Source organism: Vespa velutina, chromosome 2, assembly GCF_912470025.1.
Source record: "Vespa velutina chromosome 2, iVesVel2.1, whole genome shotgun sequence".
Taxonomy (NCBI): Eukaryota; Metazoa; Arthropoda; class Insecta; order Hymenoptera; family Vespidae; genus Vespa; species Vespa velutina.
The window spans coordinates 6,926,479-6,948,782 of record NC_062189.1 but is presented as its reverse complement, the minus strand read 5'-3'; the positions used below and the strand labels follow the sequence as shown (position 1 = coordinate 6,948,782).

At 32.8% G+C, this 22,304-nt stretch overlaps 1 protein-coding gene across 15 annotated transcripts in view; it reads left to right on the top strand.

The window, feature by feature from the left end:
• LOC124957662 (neurobeachin) overlaps window positions 1-22,304 on the top strand; it is a 193,427-nt gene that overhangs the window by 109,405 nt on the left and 61,718 nt on the right. For 6 of the 15 annotated variants that reach the window (XM_047514765.1, XM_047514761.1, XM_047514759.1 and 3 more), the window contains 27 exons: window positions 375-515; window positions 606-751; window positions 888-1,101; window positions 3,307-3,559; window positions 3,793-3,935; window positions 4,015-4,205; window positions 4,280-4,388; window positions 4,482-4,563; window positions 4,644-4,960; window positions 5,083-5,307; window positions 5,407-7,123; window positions 7,220-7,385; window positions 7,465-7,618; window positions 7,700-7,879; window positions 8,718-8,858; window positions 9,256-9,363; window positions 9,510-9,681; window positions 11,604-11,975; window positions 13,555-13,685; window positions 15,723-15,833; window positions 17,268-17,475; window positions 17,787-18,125; window positions 18,610-18,736; window positions 18,870-18,978; window positions 19,086-19,261; window positions 19,385-19,659; window positions 19,846-19,982. In XM_047514765.1, the coding sequence (XP_047370721.1) occupies window positions 375-515; window positions 606-751; window positions 888-1,101; window positions 3,307-3,559; window positions 3,793-3,935; window positions 4,015-4,205; window positions 4,280-4,388; window positions 4,482-4,563; window positions 4,644-4,960; window positions 5,083-5,307; window positions 5,407-7,123; window positions 7,220-7,385; window positions 7,465-7,618; window positions 7,700-7,879; window positions 8,718-8,858; window positions 9,256-9,363; window positions 9,510-9,681; window positions 11,604-11,975; window positions 13,555-13,685; window positions 15,723-15,833; window positions 17,268-17,475; window positions 17,787-18,125; window positions 18,610-18,736; window positions 18,870-18,978; window positions 19,086-19,261; window positions 19,385-19,659; window positions 19,846-19,982 (6,444 nt within the window). The remainder of the gene's footprint in view (window positions 1-374; window positions 516-605; window positions 752-887; window positions 1,102-3,306; window positions 3,560-3,792; window positions 3,936-4,014; window positions 4,206-4,279; window positions 4,389-4,481; window positions 4,564-4,643; window positions 4,961-5,082; window positions 5,308-5,406; window positions 7,124-7,219; window positions 7,386-7,464; window positions 7,619-7,699; window positions 7,880-8,717; window positions 8,859-9,255; window positions 9,364-9,509; window positions 9,682-11,603; window positions 11,976-13,554; window positions 13,686-15,722; window positions 15,834-17,267; window positions 17,476-17,786; window positions 18,126-18,609; window positions 18,737-18,869; window positions 18,979-19,085; window positions 19,262-19,384; window positions 19,660-19,845; window positions 19,983-22,304) is intronic. The other 9 variants (XM_047514766.1, XM_047514762.1, XM_047514772.1 and 6 more) reach the window with 6 other exon arrangements.

Here is a 22,304-nt window from a genome sequence, read left to right as displayed (position 1 = left end):
GCTAGTTTCGTAATCCGAACGTGTTCCAATCGATTTTAATTTTCTGTCATCGTTCGACGGATAAATCCACAAATCGTGAAAATATTATTATACAAAAATATATATATATATATATATATATATATATATATATACATATATGCATATGTATGAATATGTAGTTGTACAAATTATTATTAAGTTCCATCTACGATTTTGAATGAAAATCCGTCGGGCGTTATGCTTTCCATTTATTATCATAGCTTTGGTAATCATATTAATGAAAGTATTATTATGATTACCAAAAGTTTTGATGGAAAGCGCTTAAAGTTATTGATTATTAGATGAACGATTAAAATACATATGTGTGTGTGTGTGCGCGCGTGGAATGACAGGTACTTTACGACGGAAAGCTGTCAAATGCTATTGTGTTCATGTACAACCCAGTGGCTACGGATTCTCAACTTTGCCTGCAAAGTGCACCGAAAGGCAACGTTCCGTATTTTGTACATACACCGCATGCTCTAATGCTCCAGGTACGTATTTGTAATTTTTATTTGTATAATGTCAATATACATAATGAATAATTTTAATTATTGAATTTAAATATCCTTTCGTTTGTTTAGGATGTCAAGGCTGTTATAACACATTCGATACACAGTACATTAAATTCAATCGGTGGTATCCAAGTGCTATTTCCTCTTTTTTCGCAATTAGATATGCCTTATGATTGTATAGCACCGAACGACATCAAGCGAGATCCTACATTATGGTAAAAATAAAAAAAAAAAAAAAAAAAGAAGAATAATGAAAGAAAGAAAAAGAAAAAAAATTCTTTTATATATATTAAAGTTTTGATGAAAGGAAACGTATGAACAAAACTGAGATTGAATTTTCTTATATTTCAGTTCGAAATTGTTGGGCTTTATATGCGATCTTGTGGAGAGCTCTCAAACGGTTCAACAACATATGGTACAGAATCGTGGATTTTTGGTAATTAGTTACATGCTTCAGAGAGCTAGTAGAGATCATCTGACTACGGAAGTTCTAGCATCCTTTTTGGAACTTACAAAACATCTGGTAACCTGTCTCAGTGCGAACAGCGATCTGTTGCTAAAGCAGGTATTGATAAAGTCATAGTTTTCTTTCTTTAGAAAATTAGTTTAAGTTGAGATTAAATTAGAATATCGAATTAATAATCTACGAATTCAAATTTAGTAATTTGTAAATCTATACAACAATTTCACTTCCCCTTGAAGAAAATAGAACCTACTTATAATATCATTCGTTTAGAGGTAGATAGTGTTTGTTGTATTAGAATATTATTCCGGAAATAATATGTATGTAGGAGCACCCTTTTTCGTAGATTTTTTTTACCTAAAAGCGAAGTGTTACGATTCGTATACACGTTCGAAGTAAGTTTATATTAACATATATACGATATCCCCGATTGTATGTATTTATTATTATTATTATTATTATTATTATTATTATTATTATTATTATTATTATTATTATTATTATATTTCAGTTGAATATCTCCCAAATGAATAGTCGATGGAATATAATTTAATAATGTAAATTTGATATGCTGTTTAATTAAGCATATTATTCTATATAGGAATATACTTGTTTCTATCAGTTAATCTTATTAGATTTTTTTTTCTTTTTTTTTTTTTTTTTTTTTTTTTTTTTTTTTTTTTTTTTTTTTTTTTTTTTTTTTGAGGAAATAATATTTTTTTAATAATTTTAATAAATGACTGCGACGAGCTTAATTATCACCCTCTAGATAGTTGTATGCCGCCCAGAATTTGAATATTTTTGTGCATTAAATATTGCGATAGCATGTAAAGCGTACGAAAGCTTAATTAGGCATTCTTGCGTATTTTTTGTATTAATTCTACTTCTTAATTTGAGTTGCAATAACTTTTATAATTTTGTTCCTTAGTATATATACAGATTGTACATTTTTAGCGTTATATTTGCAATAGAAAAGCATGAGAATCATATCACTCTTTCTCTCTTTCTCTTTATCGTATGAATTTTGCGTTTTCATTCAAACTTTGGATCGCATGCAATCTACCGACTTTAAGGCTTCCTGTTTGTCAAAATACGCCTTCGCAAAGTGTTACTTCGCGCGAATTTCCATGGCTTTTTGACATGAAAAGGACTGTTCAATTATCATTTTTTTTTTGCGACGCTCAAATTCACCACTCACATGCTAACACTGAAATATTTTTACGTTACGCGATAATGCGATGCGTATATGTTGCCTAATCCTATTTTTTCATCAATGATTATGTATGTTATTTTTCTTATCAGTATATTATAAGTATCTCGATCGAACAATAATTTTATGGTATGATCCACTTTTATCACATATCTACGTGTTTTCCTTTTTTTCTCGAATTTTTTCTCACAATTCTTATTCAAAAAATTCACTTCGTGTGTTTTATTAATGTTTTATTCCGATATAAAACGAAACGGAGTACATTGTTTTAAGTTGGTTTTGTTAATAAAAATTTTTTTTTTTTTTTGGAACTTTTCATTCCGAGATAAAATCAATTGAAATCTAATTATTGCTTTAGCAATTGGCAAAATTCATAAGTAGATTGTTTTGTTTCGCAAAATAATTGATTCATTGCTAAGTCAAACTTTTCATTCTCTTTCATTCGACACTAATGAAAAATATTCATTATCACATTTCCTTAACAACAATATCATGTTTCCTTAACAAAATCAGTGAAAAAGATTGTACTCGTATTTCCAATCTTTTTAAATCAAATGCATGAGTGTTCTAAGCACAAAGCTCATGTTTATTTAAAATTTTCCTTTATCATCATTTTTATAATACCTTTCATATACATATATTATGTACACATACATATATATATGTGTATATTCTTTTTTTGTTATTTCTACACTATTTGATCATGTATTACGCAACATACGCATAAAGAAAGCAGCATTAAAAAAAAAAAAATTAAATTAAAAAGAGAGAATTCTATTGCAAATGAAAAATTGATTTATACGAGATCGCATTTTGTGCCGCTTAATATCGTTCTTATTAGATTTTTGTTTTTTTTACGATATAGACAGAATAATTTTATATCCATCAAAAAAAAAAAAAAAAAAAAAAAAAAAAACGATTAAGAATCATTAATTCTATCAATAGTATGTATAAGGCGAAACAAACGGATTGGATGGAATTTCATTGTCGAAAAAATATGGCGATGATATTGGCACATATTGTGTCATAGACAGGAATTCCATAAAAGTCGGCTAGATTGGTGTGTCCGAAGAACAGGCAGATCTATGGTGATGTAGTTGTTTTACTTTTCATTCCTAACCTGGCAGCTATTGGATCACGTCCTTTTTAATCCCGCTCTATGGATATACACGCCAGCGCCGGTACAAACCCGGCTTTATTCGTACTTGGCCACAGAGTTCCTCAGCGATACGCAAATTTATTCTAACGTAAGACGCGTCTCTACTGTCCTTCAAACGGTGCATACGCTCAAGTATTACTATTGGGTTGCTAATCCCCGTGCCAAGAGTGGAATAACGCCGAAAGGACTCGGTGAGTTGCAAAAGTTTTATAATATATATTTATTCTTTTCTTCTTCTTCTTTTTTTCTTCTCCTTTTTTTTTTTTTTTTTTTTTTTTTTGTTAAAGCTTTTTAACATTTCAAACGAACTCATTTTCGTCGAAATCTTCTTGAAATCTTCATCGTTTTAACTGGTTATTAATTTTTTTATTTTTTGTTTTGTTTTGTTTTTTTTTTTTTTGTTTTTTTTGTTTTTTTTTTTTAGACGGACCACGACCTCAACAAAAAGATATCTTGACAATACGTTCTTATATTTTACTATTTCTTAAACAATTGATCATGATCGGCAATGGCGTGAAGGACGACGAATTACAGAGTATTTTGAATTATTTAACAACGATGCACGAGGTAAGTATTTATTTATTTCATTTTTGTCCACAATGTTTAATAGATAATGGCTCAGTGTTCACGGGGAATTTATTCGCAGGATGAAAATTTGCACGATGTTTTGCAAATGCTTATTTCTCTTATGTCCGAGCATCCTTCATCGATGGTACCAGCATTCGATGCAAAACAAGGCGTTAGAACGATCTTCAAACTTTTAGCAGCTGAAAGTCAATTGATTCGTCTTCAAGCATTGAAATTATTAGGATTCTTTTTAAGTCGCAGTACACACAAGTGAGTGATAACATATTCCAAGATATATATATATATTATTATTCTAAGTTCTAATTAACTTAAAATTACAATAGAAGGAAATACGATGTAATGAGCCCACACAATTTGTATACTCTACTAGCCGAAAGATTATTGTTAAATGAGGAAACATTGTCCTTACCAACTTACAACGTTTTATACGAGGTATCATCCATGGCCCTATATAACTTTAATGATCCTTTTTTTCTATCTAACTACAATCATTATAATGAATCATATAATAAATAATATTTGTAGATAATGACGGAACACATAAGTCAACAAATACTTTATGCTAGGCATCCCGAACCAGAGTCACATTTTCGTTTAGAAAATCCTAGTAAGATTCAACAGTATATTAGAGAACATATTCGTACATGGATTTCGTTCTTATTGCATTATATTTTTCTTTTATTTCAGTGATTCTTAAGGTAGTGGCAACACTGATACGACAATCAAAGCAAACGGAACAATTGTTAGAAGTGAAAAAATTGTTTCTTTCCGATATGACATTACTTTGCAATAACAATCGAGAAAATCGTCGAACCGTATTGCAAATGTCCGTTTGGCAGGAGTGGCTCATAGCTATGGCTTATATCCATCCAAAGAACACAGAGGAACAAAAGATTTCCGATATGGTTTATTCTCTCTTTCGAATGCTCCTTCATCACGCTATCAAACATGAATATGGTGGTTGGCGTGTATGGGTTGATACTTTGGCAATAGTACATTCAAAGGTCAGAGACGAAAGGATAAATAATTAAATAAATTAATTTATGATTTTACGAAAAATGTAATATGGTTCTTTATCATTTTTCTTTTTTTTTCTTTTTTTCTTTTACTGTTTTCATTTATAAAGGTATCCTACGAGGAATTTAAACTTCAGTTCGCTCAAATGTACGAGCATTATGAGAGACAAAGATCCGATAATATAACGGATCCTGAATTGAGACAACAAAGACCCATTAGTACAATTTCCGGTTGGGATCAGCAACATTCAGGGAATAATGGTTACAATCGACCATCGCCTTGGACTAATCAACAACAGAATCATGAAGTTCAGCATGTTGAAAGGAATTACAAAGTAGGTTATCCAAGGTTCAAATTGTCCTTCTAAAGTTAGTCTCTAGCGATATAGAGTATCAATCGTAAAAGAAGAAAGAATAAACGTTTTTCTTTGTAGGAATTTGATGGAACAGAAGGAAACGATCGTCTTGAGGAAACGTGCAGTTGTGATCTAAATTCTATAGACAACACCGAAAGCGACGGTAGTCCGGCGATCGTCAACAAATCCCATAGCGAGACCTTAGATACCATGCAGTCCAGTGAAGCAGTCTCTTTAGATTCAAGATTGAGCGACAAACCGGAGACACCAACGACGGCCCGAGAGATTCACACAGACACACCGACAATTTTGGAAGAGGCGAATAGCGAAGTAGCTTCTTTACCAACGACCCAAGAGACCAGCGAAGTGATATCGATCGAAAGCTCCAGCGATATATACAGTGAAGTACAGAAGAGTCCAAGTCCAGATTCTATGGTGGTTCAAAGTACGGTACAAAAAGAAGACGATATCGTACAGCAAGAATTGGAAATTTCTACGAAAGATCAAATAGAAGATAAGGAGAATAAAACGAATGTCGATGTTGTTATCGAGAAAGAAGTCGAAAAGGAAATGGCAAAGAATGATGATTTAAATGATGATAAAGTTGCCGAACCGGTAGAATCTAATGACTCCGAAACAAAGGAAGAAGAGAATGAAGATGATAAGTCTCATCAGACATTAGATTATAATAACGACGCGAGTAGTACTAAGGAAGATAGTCCTAAAAAAATCATAGAAAAGTCAGAAAAGATGGAGGAATCGAACGACGACGAAAAGAAGTCCGAAATTATAAACGATATGACTAAGGAAGAATCGGAATTAGTTGACGATTCGAAGTATCTTGAAAAACTGCAATTGGAAAATGATCGAGAAATCATAGATAGCGATACTTCTGAGGCATATCTAACACCAACGGAACAACAGGAAACATCCACGGAAACAAAGACGGGCGTTGCGGATGTCGCGAAGATCGATGAGAAAGATTTCGCTGAGAAAGTTGCCGTAGCTGAAGAAAGAAATGTTAGGGCCAATGAAGATGCCGAAGAAATTGAGGACGTTCCAAAGGGTCCAGAAGATTTGATCGATACGATAGAAACGGATACTAACGCGAAAACTACAAGTAGCAATGACGATAAAATAGAAGAAAAAATAGAAGAAGAAGAAGAAGAAGAAGAAGAAGAAAAAGAAGAAGAAAAAGAAGAAGAGATAGGAAAAGAAGCCGAAAAAGTCGTAGTGAGTAGTACGTTAGAGAGCGACGAACGTGTCGTCGCAGACGCTTTAAAGAACGACAAAAGTGCTGTTATTAATAGTAACGACGACGAGCAGGTAATTGAAAAACACTCAAGGGAGCCGTCCACTATTTCTACTAGCGTAAGTGATAATAAGTCAGACATTCCGGTGAGAACCGACGAGGTAGGAGTAACGGATAGTGTTTCTAGTAATAGCGATATTCAAAGTTCTGTAGATAATGTGACGCAAGTGCCAAATCCTAAACAGCAAATCCCAACAATATCTACGGTCTGTGATGCTACTAAAAGTTTACCCGACGGTGTGCCTCAAAACGTTAGTTCTAATGTGGTTGCAATGGACAATCCAGTTACTACGAATGACTTAACTCCAGATCACGTAGATGCCCACCGCAGATCCAGTTTGCCGATCGTATCCTCCGAGATGATTGCTGAAAGCAACACCGAGGAACCTCCTTCTCTGCCTGTTCCCTTACGAAAAACATCATCGCCCCAAAAAAGACCAAGGAGTGCCTCAACGTCCACACAAGTGGATCCGAATCATTTTGGTACGTTCTTGCTCTTGTCAACATTATTTAAATTTCTTTATGTAATGTTAAAGATAAAATTTGTGAAAGTGATCAATCAAATGGCCTTTCTTACAGAATCGAAAAGAACGAAGCAAGGAAATCCTTCCACCAGACCAATGTTCAGTCCGGGACCGACCCGGCCACCATTCAGAATACCAGAATTTAAATGGTCATACATTCATCAGCGATTATTATCGGATGTTCTATTCTCTCTCGAAACAGATATTCAAGTTTGGAGAAGGTAATCTATACGTGAACAACAATTTATTTCCTAAGTATTAAAATATTAAATTAATCAGAGATATATCTTTATTTTGTAGTCACTCCACTAAATCGGTATTGGACTTTGTGAATAGTAGCGAAAATGCAATTTTCGTAGTCAATACCGTTCACCTGATTTCTCAATTGGCCGACAATCTTATCATAGCATGCGGTGGACTGTTGCCGCTTTTAGCTTCGGCTACATCGCCAAACGTACGTATTTTCATGGTTGTTCGTTGAAGTAATCAATGATCCTATTTGTACTTGAATTTTATTGTGATTTGATATTCACAGAGCGAGTTAGACGTGATCGAACCGACTCAGGGGATGCCTATAGAAGTAGCAGTTTCATTTCTTCAAAGGTTAGTCAACATGGCTGACGTCCTGATCTTCGCAAGCTCCTTGAACTTCGGTGAACTCGAAGCTGAGAAGAACATGTCCAGCGGTGGAATTCTGAGACAATGTTTGCGACTGGTTTGTATCGTTCATCTTATTTTTTCAATTTTCAAATCCATCATAATTATTTCATCGTTTACATTCGCGTTATCGCGAGTGAAACAGTATAATCGAAAGTCTATTTCATTATATAGCATCGATAATATACAAATAAGATTTTTGAGATCATTGAAACTCGCCAGGAAAAATCACAAACATTAGAAATGCACATCACATACATATTCATTTAAGTATCAATAATTGATAATTTCAATTCGACAAATATAATACCTTAATAGTGTGGGAATCAATATTCTATTAGTTCTTGCTCAAATAGTATAAATATATACATATGCGTAGTTTGCCTCATATCAACATCCCACATTAAATATGTTACAATATTTCATAATTTATTATCATATGATATATGATAATAAGTCAAAAATTTGTCTTCTCTCTCTGTAGAATTTACGGAACTATCATATTATAATAAATTGCTTATCAATCAAAATTTAGTCGAGTATTGCAGAGAGTGTATCGTTTTTTATAAATGTCTTATACATTAGTTTCAGATACACATACGAGCACACACACACACACACACACACACGGACGCACGGACGCATACACATATACATATAAACAGATACATGTACATGTACAATTTTTCTCTATAAAGCTAGCTAAAGATAATTTTTATTATTAAAAATACACGGCTGTGTATTTTCGCTTGTGAAATCTCTGTGTATTTTCTCGCATTTAGTTAACTTCAGACATATGTACATACTAAAGATTCATTAATACCTTATCCCCGAATACAATTATTTTTACATACGTACATATATATATATATGTCTCTGATAAAATGCTTCTATAGGTCTGTACATGTGCCGTTAGAAACTGCTTAGAGTGTAAAGAGCGTGGCAGATCGTACAGCATGTTAGGTCGACAGATTGGTACTAGTAATAAATCACAGCACATACAGTCTCTAATACGAGGAGCTCAGACATCGCCCAAGGTACGTTATTTCCTATTGTCATAATTCAGCTTACATTAGAAACATTTAGATTAGTACTAATTAGTATCATCTTAAATCGCGGTAGAGCACGATTGGTCCTTAGAAGGTCCCCTTATTAAATACTTTTACACGAGCGTGTGTACGCTCTATAATTTCAAGATATCAAGACTTACTTTTTTTTTCTTCTCTCTTTTTTTCTTTTTTCTTATTCTTTCCTTCTTTCTTTCTTTCTTTCTTTCTTTCTTTCTTTCTTTCTTTCCTTCTTTCTCTCTTTCTTTCTTTCTTTCTTTCTTTCTCATTCTCCTTCATTTCTTGTCCATGTCAACGCACTATAGAGTCTTTAGAAGCGGATGCAATATTTTATATTTATATATCGAATATCGTTGCTCCTTTATAGAACATAGTGGATAATCTGGCTCATCAATTAAGTCCTGTGAAGGATCCGGAAAAATTACTTCAAGACATGGATGTGAATCGCTTGAGAGCCGTGATATACAGAGATGTTGTAAGTAGATATGTACTTTGATCGATCCTATCGAAACTTCGATAATATCTTCTTTCACCAGTTGTATTTGAGACTTCGAAGAGGAACTTGTTTTAAGAAATTTGATGAACGGTACTTTAATAATCCATTGTTTCCTCATTTTACAGGAAGAAACCAAGCAGGCACAGTTTCTGTCCCTGGCTATAGTTTACTTCATCTCTGTACTAATGGTCTCGAAGTATCGCGATATATTGGAACCACCGATATCTCAACGTCCACCAAGTCCTGTTCAAACAATACAAACTAATGGCGCCGGTTTAAGACCGGGTAGTCCCTCAGGTAAGATTCCATGTGATTTTTCAATTATCTGATTAATATACGGGCTGATGATAAAAATTTTCATTCAAAATTAATTAATATTTCTAAATAATTAATAAACAGATTTAAAATAGATTTGATTTTTATATTAAAAATATTCAAAGAAGGGGAATATATACATTTTATATATATATATATATATATATATATATATATGTATATATATATATATATATATATATACATTATATATGTATGTGTCTATGTATTTTACATCGATTGTTCAATTTTTAATTAATGAGATAGAAGATTGATGGACAATGGTCGGTCTCGTCTTTCTTTCTTCTTTTTTAAAAGATCCTCATATAAGAATTGGAATAACAGGTTGATATAGATTTTTCATTAATTTTTTTACTTTTAATATTTGTAAATAAGTTTCGGTAGCATTAATAAACGTTCTCCTATCATGAGTGATAATTTATTTGGTCAAAACTCTTACATGTCAGATATGTTTCGTTATTTACTTTTCTATTTATTTCACTTCGATTGTTTAGATTATTATAAATGGACGAACACATTTCTTCCTATATCTTTGTTCCAACACGATATTCCAAAGCATGACTATTCTATATTATAAGCATGTACTTTATAATCGTAAGTCCTCTGAGCAAAAATAAATAAAAAAAAAAAAAGAAAAACAAAAAAAAAACAAAAAAAAAGAAAAGTAAAGAAGAATAGTCTTTGCCCTAATGTAGCTAGAAACGAACTTTTATTTCCTATTCATTTTAGGAGATTTTATTCGCCTAATTTAATAATGATCTAATACGATTATCATTCGATATAAATTAATCCGATATTGAATATTATAATTAGCTCGAATGAAATATGAAATTCAATCAAAAATTAATTTCTCGTTTAGAGTTCCATAAAAATTTTTCATTATAAATATAATCATAATTATATACGTCTATACGTCGTAGTTTAAATATATATATATAAAACACGATGCACTAAGAACCACATAGTTGCAATCAAAAGATTAGCACACAACACTAGATAGAACGCATGTACGAGATTGCACTAGTGTGTGAGATATTAACTTTTTTTTTTCTATGTATCTGACAGTGAGGGTTTTGATGTTTGTCGAATGTTTTTTGCACTTTTCTTCTTTATTGTTTATATACCATATATTTATTTTTTAATTTCGTTGGCAGCTAACATTCGATTACAAAATGGATAACTTTTTGTTTCCCAATATTCCGACGTTATAGAATTTTAAGATTGGAAGGAATAGAAATCGTTTGTCCATCGTTAGATTTTGTTATAGTTAGGTGTTCGTATATTTTATTTTTCGTAGGCTTGGACTATATAAAACAGAATCGTGATATGGATACGCGATCGCAATTATTATTTATCTCCACAAATTATGTCACTTTTTTCAGCTGTACTTACATGTAATCTTACAATACGTGACCAATTCTATGCGCATAGATCAAGACACAGAAGATATTCGTTTGAAACGTCTTCCTGGTAATAATCAATAAAAATCCTGTGTTGATCACAAAATACTAACATTCTTAAACGATTAGTCCGTAACGCTATCCTGAGTTTCCTGATTTCTTCTTACTCTTTCCTTTGATTTCACTCTATCCGATAGGGGAAAAAAACGAAAAAACAAAACAAACAAAACAAAACAAAAAAACAAAAGAAGAAAAAAAAAGAAAAAAATGAAAGAATAGAAAAATGAACGAATGAAAAACGATCTTTCGGAAAGAAAGACGCGATCTGAAAGAAAAAAAGAAAGAAAGAAAAGATGATAAGGGAATTATGAGAAAAGGAAAATATATAAATAAAAAAAAAAAAAAAAAAAAAAAAAAAGAAGATCGAAATAGCGATGTTGGTAAAAGAATTGGTTAAAAAAACATGATTCTCCCCCTCCCCAGGAGATGGGAATGGTGGTGGAGGAGGTCGGCCCCTGTTTCCACAGTGGTCTCACCACGTGTACCCACAGTTCCTCCCGGGATCTCACCCTAACGCCAATGCGAATGCCAATGCCAATGCCAACCATCACATCAGCCAACACCACCACCAGCACCCGCTACCGGCTGCCAGGCACTCTAATCGCCAGCCACCCTCCAGCTATTATCTCCCGAATCACCACAACAACCATTACAACCATCACCCGAACAACCATAATTATCATCGACACCATCATTACCATCATCACAATAACAACAACCATCACCATACGCTTCAAAAGCATATAGAACAGCCCCGAAATCTCTGTCATAGAAACTCCGCTGTCGGTCTGCAAGGTAATCTCGATTGCTCGAACGCTCTTCTTCTTCTTTATTATTATTATTATTATTTATTATTTATTATTATTATTATTATTATTATTATTATTATTATTATTGTTATTCTGCTCTTTTGTGGAATGCCCATTATTATTTTTATTTTTTTTCGATAAGAGTTTTCGTTGTTATCGTCGCTTACATTGCTCGCAAGCACAATGCTGTTCATTAACGAATTCGAACAACACTGCCTTATTTCTCTTCGATCGATGGATATTGACTTTTGGGTTAATCCCCTTGCGAGATTATCTCTTTAATTTCATTCGATTTAGTTTAGATCGATTGAAAGCAGTTTGGATTTTTTGCACGATTAGTCTCGTTAAAATTTAATAAAATTACTTTTTCTTTTGCTTAGGATAGAGTTGTAATGGGTGATTACTTGCGAAAAGTTTTATTCGAGCAAGTTTTATCGATGATGCTTCTTTTAAGTTTCTAGAGATTAGGAATGTTAAAGGTTGATTGTAATTTTGTATTGTTTGAAACATTGTCTTTAAAACTACACTGTATGTTGTTTAAACATTTTACCAATATCCTTTCCCCCGTTGTTGTCCTTCTACAAGTACACAAAAAAACTTATAATACACTTTCCGAATGATTTTTTGTTGCATGATAATCGTTCGCTTGCAGAAACAGAATCACAAGATACAATTGTCAAACACGTTTGATAAAGCACCAGGACATATATTGCACGACGTTAAAAGTTCACCATGATGCACGATATATATATATATATATATATATATATATATATATATATATATTATATATATGATATATAAGAAAGCATCTGACAAACAATTAAAATTTTAAAAACCAAAGCATTTAGGTGAGAATTTTAGTAAAAGAATTGTCTCCTGGATATTTTTGGAAACAAAGTTCGTTGCATTATGCATAATTATGTAGTTGTATTTGTTTCGTTGCAAGAAGAAAAAAAATTAAAGAAAATATATATATATATAAAAAGAAGAATGTATTAGCAGCATGAGTCGATTTTTTGTTTATGCTTAACGGAATGTTGATTAATTAATGTTGATAACAAGAAGCGTACAAAAAAAGAACAAAAAATGAAAAGAAAAAAGTTATCGTTTTTGTTACGCAATAGCTTGAAAATTTGTTACAATTTGATCGTATTAATTCTTTTTACGATTAGTTTTGTTTAAGACCTGCACTATACGCATTGTTCTTTTCGTTAATTTAGTCCGATCGACGTGCAACGAATAAGAATTCTAATTGATCGTTTAACAGAAGAAGATATTCGATTAAACGATTATTTTGTAACGCTATCCTGAGTTTCCTGATTTCTTTTTACTTAACTGTGAGAATAAAATCCATGAAAAGGATAGAAATATTGACTTAATTTAAAATATATTTGCAATGATAGAAAAAAATTATTTCTATTCCCATTTATTCTTCCTTTTCTTTTTTCGTTGAACGTCGATCATGCGAATCTCGATGTCAAATAAGTTTTGCAAAGAGAGATTCGGCTAATTAATCTCTAGAATCGATTGTCGATCTTAATATTCGTGAATCGTGTTTTCAGGAAGCGCAGGCATGATAAGTCAGTCCGGTTCTCAAGACGACGGTGAATACGAAGTTATTATAGTAGACGAAAATAATTCCTCCATCTTGGCCGACCACGACGTTACGTCGTCCGGTCCACCATCGACCAAGGTAAGTCTGTTATCGACGTTTTCAATATCAATTTCTTACGTAATAAAAAAAAAAAGAAAAGAAAGAAAGAAAAAAGAAAAAAAAAAAAAGAGGAAAAGGAAAAACAAGAAAAAATATAGTCATCGTAAGATTCAATCAAAAATTCGTATGAAACGTGTACAAACGTGTATTGGGAACAGTTAAAATTCGGAAGGTCTCTCAGGTAAAGATCTTATGAAATATCTTTTATAAATAATTTTTCTTATTTCTTTGTTAACGGTTTTAATATATTTTATCGCTAATAATGTGAATTAATATTAAAATCGTTTAATAGATTATCCATTATCGTTTGAAATCAAAATAAAAGAAAAGAAACGATAGATCTTCGTGAGTTATAATCGAAATTGCATGTTTCCCCGTTTTGATGGAACTATATGAATATATTATTTAATACGGTATCTTACGTTAATATTTCATTAGTAAAAAATTACGAAATTTAATGAAATATATATCCGTGTGATTTGTTAATTGAAAATTTTTCATTGTTATTTCTATAAATTTTCTAAACCTTTGTGTTGCATAAAGTTTTTCTTAAATATTAAAATTTTTTAATAAAAGAAATCCTGGCACTTTCTCAAAAAGGCACGATATTTGGTGCATTTGCTGTAAATAATGCGACGTAAGTCCAGTGCACAATTAGCTTTGCATTAATCTTCATCACTATTAATGATTTACTCGCGATAAAATAATTCCTTTCTTTCGTTAAAATTTTTTTTATATTTAAATTCAAATGACATATAATAAAAGAAATGTACATATTTATAGGCAACATATTTATTCACAATACAATTTTACAATACAATTTCACAAGAACAATTCAATTAGCGTATCTAGAAAAATATTCTATCGGCATTTATGAAATTATTTAAAAATCGTAAATGTTGATTGAAATTTTAAATTCTCTAGTATGTAGATTACTTAATTTGATAAATGTAGATTGAATTAATGTAGTTATACAGTTATTAATTTATATATAAAATATTTTAGCAATTAATATCGAATTTGTTGCAGTAAGACTCATTGATATTTAATTACAATATTTAATTAATTTAATTAGTTGAAAGTCGATGTAGACATAAAAAACCATATATACATATACGCATATGCACAGTTATCAGTATAACGTATCTACAAATATGTCAAAAGGATCCTTTGAGATGAATCACAGAAATTTTATTTTGTTGTTTATTATAATATAATATTTATAATTTGAATCGAATACGAAAGAGTGTTTGAAAAATTTGTCTGGTAATGAAAACAATAAAAATTAATTTCAATCCGGACGATTTTTTACTAATTTTTTATTTTTTATTTTCTTTTTTTAATTTCAAGCAATGTCACGTTCTCATTAAAAAATAAAATACAGTTTCATACTTACTCTATTCGAAAAGTATTCATAATAGATCAAATCATATCCTAAGGAGCCTTTAAGTATGTTCAATGTGTACGGCATGTTTCGTTGAAACAATTGATTGGGTGTTTAGCACTAACCTAAGTAGTGTCATCGTAATCACTCAATAATTTTTTAGTTTATCTTAACACCGTAGCATGTAAAAGGATAGTTATCACGACTTTCTCCCTATTATTTATTTTCCCTTATCATAGAAATAAATAATTTGATAACATTGCAAAAGATCGAATTTCCATGCTCTTGCACTTTTGACATACATCCTGTAACATATATATAAATAAAAAAAAATATATAAATATATATATATAAAAAAAAAATATATATATATATATATATATACAGACTTATATATCTATAGTTTCAGATACCTATGTATTTGTAGTTTTATTTCGAAAAAAAACTTTCCTTTCTTTTCTTTTATTGCTCTCTTTCCTTTTCTTTTTCTCTCTTTTTCTTTTTTTCTCTTTTTTCTTTTTTTTTTTTGATTTACCCTTTCGAAGCATGCGAAGTGACTGTACTCTGTAATTTTTCTCATCGTTAACTTCCTCTGCTTGCATTGCTATGCGTACTAACTACTGGTTCTGAAGGGAGGTCACAGTGGTGTACCTCGACCACGGACAATTCTCGAGGATTACACCTCGTCAGAACCAACGCTTGGCTCTTCTACGAGGTCCGAACCACTGCCACGAAATCTTCAGGTAAAGCTATCAAATCAGAGACTATCCGTGCAAAGGATGAAAATACTTGAAAGGGAAGAGAAACGATGCGCGAGCTCGCATAAATATTCCTCTATCTTTCTCTTTGTCCCTTTTTCTCTCCCCCTCCACTCTCTCTCTCTCTCTCTCTCTCTCTTTTTTCCCATCTTTCTCTCTACCTATCTATCTATCTTTCTCTTCCTTTCTCCTTAACTTTCCCCTCTCTCCCTCTTTCATTTATTTCTATTCTATTTCTACTTTAACTATTATATCTAACTTAAAAATTCCTTATTTTTAATTCTTCGGAAAAATTTTTTTAAAGCACCGAAATAGTTTCGCAGCATTTACACATTCCGAAGGATTATAGATTTGTGTGTAAATGTCAAAAAGATAGATATCGCATCGTATAAACGAACACCCAGTTGACGGGGAAACGCAAAAGTAATTCTCTATTTTCGCTAATATATTTACTTATCTTTTCATTATTCTATCAATCAGATATTTTAAAAGCTTAATCAGAAAAACGAATGTTTCGCTATTATAGAAAACGTTTGCATTCTACATTACCATACCACACGTTTTTTATTAGCATATATATCCATACATACATTTTATTGATTTCGTAATGAAATCATCATGTATGTATATAATATATGCTATGAATTTCCTTGTTTGAATAAAATATATACTCTGAGTAGTATGATTAATTTTTTTTTTCTGTCGAAGCTTGAAAGTGAAAAAGGCTTGATTCTTTTTCTTTGAATATATATATATAGTATACAATAGTATATATATATATATATATATATATATATATATATATATATATATATATATATTATTGTATATTATTATATTATATGATTGCGTCTTGGCAATGTATTAACAATATTGCATGTCAGAGCAACTACGTAGCACGGGAGAATTATTCTTTTTTTTTGTCTTTTTTTACAAGAAGATCTGGACATTATGTTCGTAAATAGTAATTATATATATATATATACATATCTTATATATCATGAGTAAATAAAAAAAAGTTGATGTGTTTAAGAGAACGTAGGTTACCAATTAAAGTCGTTAGTTTGAAATAAAAATAAGTAGTATTTTAATCAATTAGTATTAGTAGCAGTAGTAGATATTTAATAAACACATTTTATTTCACACAAATGAAATATTTATACCATAAAAGAAAGAACAAACGTGAAACATCAAATGCATCTTCGAAATATTTTTCAAACGTTAAAATGTCAAATATTTAATAATAATAATCATTATTATTATTATCGAGAAATTCTCGCGTTAAATTAAATTTTTGATCCAATCATAAATCTACGTAAGAATATGTATCGTCGACAGAATTGAAGAAGATTTTCCGATTAATTTAATTAATATAAAGAACAACGAAGTTCATCGAAAAACGTTCGACTTTCCTCTTAGAGCAACGATTCCAGCGAAGAGGCTGTTCATCGTAGCAATATTACCGCTGATCCAAGCCCGTCGGAAGTGACGACGGATAATGAGAACAAGCATAATTCATCGGAGGAAGCTTGGACCGACGTGAATTTGAACGAAGATGGCGATACGGTGCCCATATCGAATCCTCGGGAAGATCCTCGAAATATTCATAATATCGCCCATTCGCGTGGTAAGATAATTGATCATTTTATTATTATATTTTTTTCTTTATATCTTTTATCTGACAAAATTCTATAGAATTTAATATAAAATAAACGAAATAGATCTGAGTGATAAGTTCTATTCAATTCTATTAAAATTTGAATATTTGCATATTTTTTTATTTGATAAAACATTATATATAGATAATAATAATAATAATAAAACGGAAACAATGATCATAACAAAAGATTAATAAATTATATATATATATATATATATATATATATATATATATATCATCATATTAATCTTTCTTTAACTTTGTCTGTCCAAATTCAGGTGATATTCAAAATAGCGAAGGTAACGTTTTGGAACAAGAAATAGTAGGTAATGCGGAACGCGGAGAAAAACCCGCAGCAGAAATTTCTGTGGTCCGTGTACCGGATAGACTCGTTGTAAATGCGGCATCGCCGAGACCGGATGATCTACCAATCAAAGGATTGGTCGATCATCTTCCTGTACCAACACCGTCAAGAGAGGCATCGCTTACGCAAAAGTTAGAAATGGCGCTTGGTTCTGTTTGTCCTCTTCTTCGGGAAATCATGGTCGACTTTGCGCCTTTTCTTTCAAAAACGCTAGTCGGATCGCACGGACAAGAGCTATTAATGGAAGGGAAAGGTACGAATTTGCAATTAATTAATTTAGAACTGTACTCGACGATAATTATTTTTCATATGTCGTATAAATTTTTTTTTATTTTTTCCGTTGTTATTCCTACCTAATAATTAACGAGAGTAATAATGAAACGTCATTTATCATTCTCAGTTACTGTATTTTCTCGTAAAAAGTTTTTATAATTTAAAAAAGAAAAAAAAAAAAAGAAAAAGAAAGAAAAATTTCGATATGTAGTGACAAAAACTTTTCGTTGTTGAAGCGACGATCATCATTAGTATTCACTATGATCGCACGAAGCCTCGATATTCGCCCAACGTCGCGTACGATCGTCGTGTCACATTCTCGATGGACGTTTATTTTTTCCGTCATTCCAGAACGATAAATCGAACAGCGCTTGTAAATCACCTCTTTTCCTTTCTCCATCTCTCTCAAATCGTATTCTCCCTTGTTTTCGCACTTTAACGGTTTCTTTTCTTCATTTGAACAGGCTTAACCACGTTTAAGAACAGCAATTCCGTGGTAGAACTAGTGATGCTGTTGTGTTCTCAGGAATGGCAGAATTCTTTACAAAAATATGCTGGTCTTGCCTTCATTGAGCTCATCAACGAGGGCAGGTAAAGAGACTAAAAAAGAAAACAAAAGAAAAGAAAAAAAAAAGTATAAAGAAAGAAAAAAGAAACTAATAAAACCAGACCAAAAATATTGGATTATCATAATGTATTGATTTTGTTGATATTTCTTATACAGATTATTGTCCCACGCGATGAAGGATCACATAGTAAGAGTTGCGAACGAGGCGGAATTTATTTTGAATCGTATGAGAGCAGACGATGTATTGAAGCACGCCGACTTTGAGGTAATTGTATTAAAAACGAAATAGAAATATATTAATTATATCTCTTAGGGTATTCTTACGACCATCGTAAGTCATGATGTTTAATAACGATATATTGATGATTGCAGTCTCAATGTGCTCAAACGTTGCTAGATCGACGAGAAGAGGAAAGAATGTGCGATCATTTGATAACAGCAGCACGAAGGCGAGATAACGTGATCGCCAGTAGATTGCTTGAAAAAGTTCGTAATATTTTATCGAACAAACATGGCGCCTGGGGTTACATGGATCCAATGGCTGCAAAGTAAGTGGCTCTTTCATTGGATTTGTAACAAAATAAAAAAGAAAGAAAAGAAAGAGAGAGAGAGAGAGAGAGAGAGAGAGAGAAAGAGAGAAATAAAATGTAAATCTTTCGTTCGTCCTATAGGCTGGCCGAATATTGGAAGCTAGATGCTTGGGAGGATGATGCACGTAGACGTAAGCGTTTCGTGCACAATCCACTAGGCTCGAGCCATCCCGAAGCTACGCTGAAGGCAGCCCTTGAACACGGTGCACCCGAGGATGCGATACTTCAAGCGCGCGAAGAGTTTCACGCGCATCTCGCAGCCTCGCGTGCACATCAGCAACAATTGCAGTCGGCGGATCTAATGGACGACAGCGAGCTTCTCTCAGACGACAGAGATCTCGATAATGACTTAACAGGTTTCTATCTATTACTTCGCTTGCTTATTTCTTCCTTGGACATTTTTATTTATTTTATTTAACATTTTTTTAACTTCAACTTTTCTTTTTTTTTTTTTTTTTTTTTTAACTTTAAAAAAATAATTTCAAATAAACTTTGAATTAATGAAGAAAGATCAATAGAAAATTATTTTCATTTATTTTTAGGTCCGGTAAATATCAGTACGAAAGGGAAGCTAATAGCACCGGGTATAGTTGCACCTGGAATTATATCAGTGACATCGACGGAATTATATTTCGAGGTTGACGAAGAGGACGTGGAATTTAAGAAAATCGATAGCGAGGTAGGATACTTTTAATTTTTCGAAAAAAAAAAAAGATACTTTATCGATTATTCTTTATCAACTAACGACTATCGTACCGAATTTCTAAATGTTCAGCATACTTTGGACATTATTATGATCGCATGCTCTCGTATCAGAGATAATCGGAAGATTTTAAAATTAATAAGACATTTATTCGCGTGACGATCATAGCTAAAAGGTACTGAACGTATGCACGATATTACGTCGTTCGGCCGCAGGGTTTACATATCATTTGCGAACAGTACACATAAACCAACAGAACGTAAATTTAACGACTTTTGCAAGTTAGTATCACGTTTACGTTGGTCTCGTTTGGTTTTATCTTGACCAACGGCGACACTAACCACATGCGTTTTACATCGTGACATATGGTTCACGTAATCTCGATAGTTAATTACTTGGCTTCTCTCCTTTTCTCTCTCTCTCTCTCCCTCTCTATCTCTCTTTCTCACTCTTTCTAATATTTAGATTAGCAATTCTATATAAGATGTATTTGGCGCAACCTGCTGCCCTGGTAGAGTTATCTTCTTGAAATATGAGCTTAGAGTTCTTTCGAAACGATAACCTAACGTTCGCGAACGTGGACACGAACGAAAGCGAACCTTCTTATTTCCTTTATTTTTTTCGTTTCTTTTATTTATGTTTGCAATGCCCGAAGGAATACAATGGCCGTTTCGTCGATAGATTTTCCTCGTTCCGTATAGTCGAGCCTTTCAGAAATTGAATCGTAAATGCGAAAACCGGTTCCACGAAGGGGCGAGCATTAGCGTACAACAAGTCGTTCGACAGTAGAGCGGTTCTCTTCTTTGGTGTCTTCGATACGAGACTTCATCACCGATACTACTCTCTCGTTATCTTTTATTATTTTTTTCCAAATTCTTCGAAGACCCTTTGAATCATACATATCTTTTAACATTTTATAAAATTCGTTCATTATCATTCCATTAACTCATCCTCGATTCGCGAGGCTAGTCTCACATCGTGTTTATATTAATATCCTGGAAAGATACCTTGCCTTTCTACCAGGAAGTTGACCGAGCATGGATCGAAAGGAACCGTAAGAATCCGCGTTTGGTTCCGCGTTGAAGAAGGTAAGATTATTGAGGTTGTGGATGTCGCGAGGGTCGGAGGGTAAAGGTAAGAAAGCGAAAAGTGATTTACGAAGGCATTTATCTTACGAAGTGTCCTTTTAACCAAGGAGAGAACATCGAAAGACGAAGAGTCGAACATCGAAACATCGTAGAGTGGTAATCGTAGAGTGAGCACGCGTATTCGTCCTTTCTCGCCGCGTGACGTGGAATCGCTTTCGTGGGAAAGCGATGGTAGCCGAGGCCACGAGGAAGAATATTAATCATGCCAGGTAGCTAAGAATTTGAATAAACGGGATCCATAAGCGATGAGACGTGGCGAAAGCTTCCATGGCAGACAGCCTATCTCTATCTTTCTTTTTCTCTCTTTCTTTCTGTTTGGTATTTCGTTGACTATTATAATTGGTTTTCATTGGAATTGATTTGGACGTGTGTCCATGCTTATGATTCGTGGGGGTGGTCACTCTGATAGAGAATAGTGGCGAGAAGATCGGATGGATGGATAGCTATAGAATGAAAGAGAGAGAGAGAGAGAGAGAGAGAGAGAGAGAGAGAGAGAGAGAGAGAGAGAGAGAGAGAGAGAGAGAGAGAGAGAGAGAGAATCTTGGAGATCAAGAACGAGATTCAAGAGGGCCTGGAAGAAGCGGAGGTACGATTATCATATATCGGTCGTAGATCTCGCGTTTGTATAACTAGGGAATAAAACAAACAGAGGAGGGCCCCATGGGGTCGGCCGATCTTCAGGGTCGGCAATTATGAGCCCCCCGCGGGCTCCGGTATCTACCTACCCATTCTCTCTCCCTCTTTCTCTCTCTCTTTCTCTCTCTCTCTCTCTCTCTCTCTCACTCTCCTCTTCGTATCTTTTCTCTGCGCCTCTTTCACTCTTTCTCTCTTTCCTTTTCTTCCATAACACGTTTACCGAACATTATCGGTGGCATAGACCAGACTAGCTTCTTTGGAATGCACAAAATTACTGTTCTTGCACCTTCCACCATCGTCGAAGGGACTGATGCAATGACTCGTAAAGTCTCATACTTATATCTCTCATACATACGTTGTTTTTCTAAAGATTCGAAAGATTTTTCGAGGGAAGAATATCTTTGATGCTTATACTCTCTTCTGCTTTGTCTTACATCTTCATCTCATTCTATTTCTCTCTCTCTCTTTCTCTCTTTCTTTCCCATCTCACGAAGGCTCCAGCAAACTATTCCGA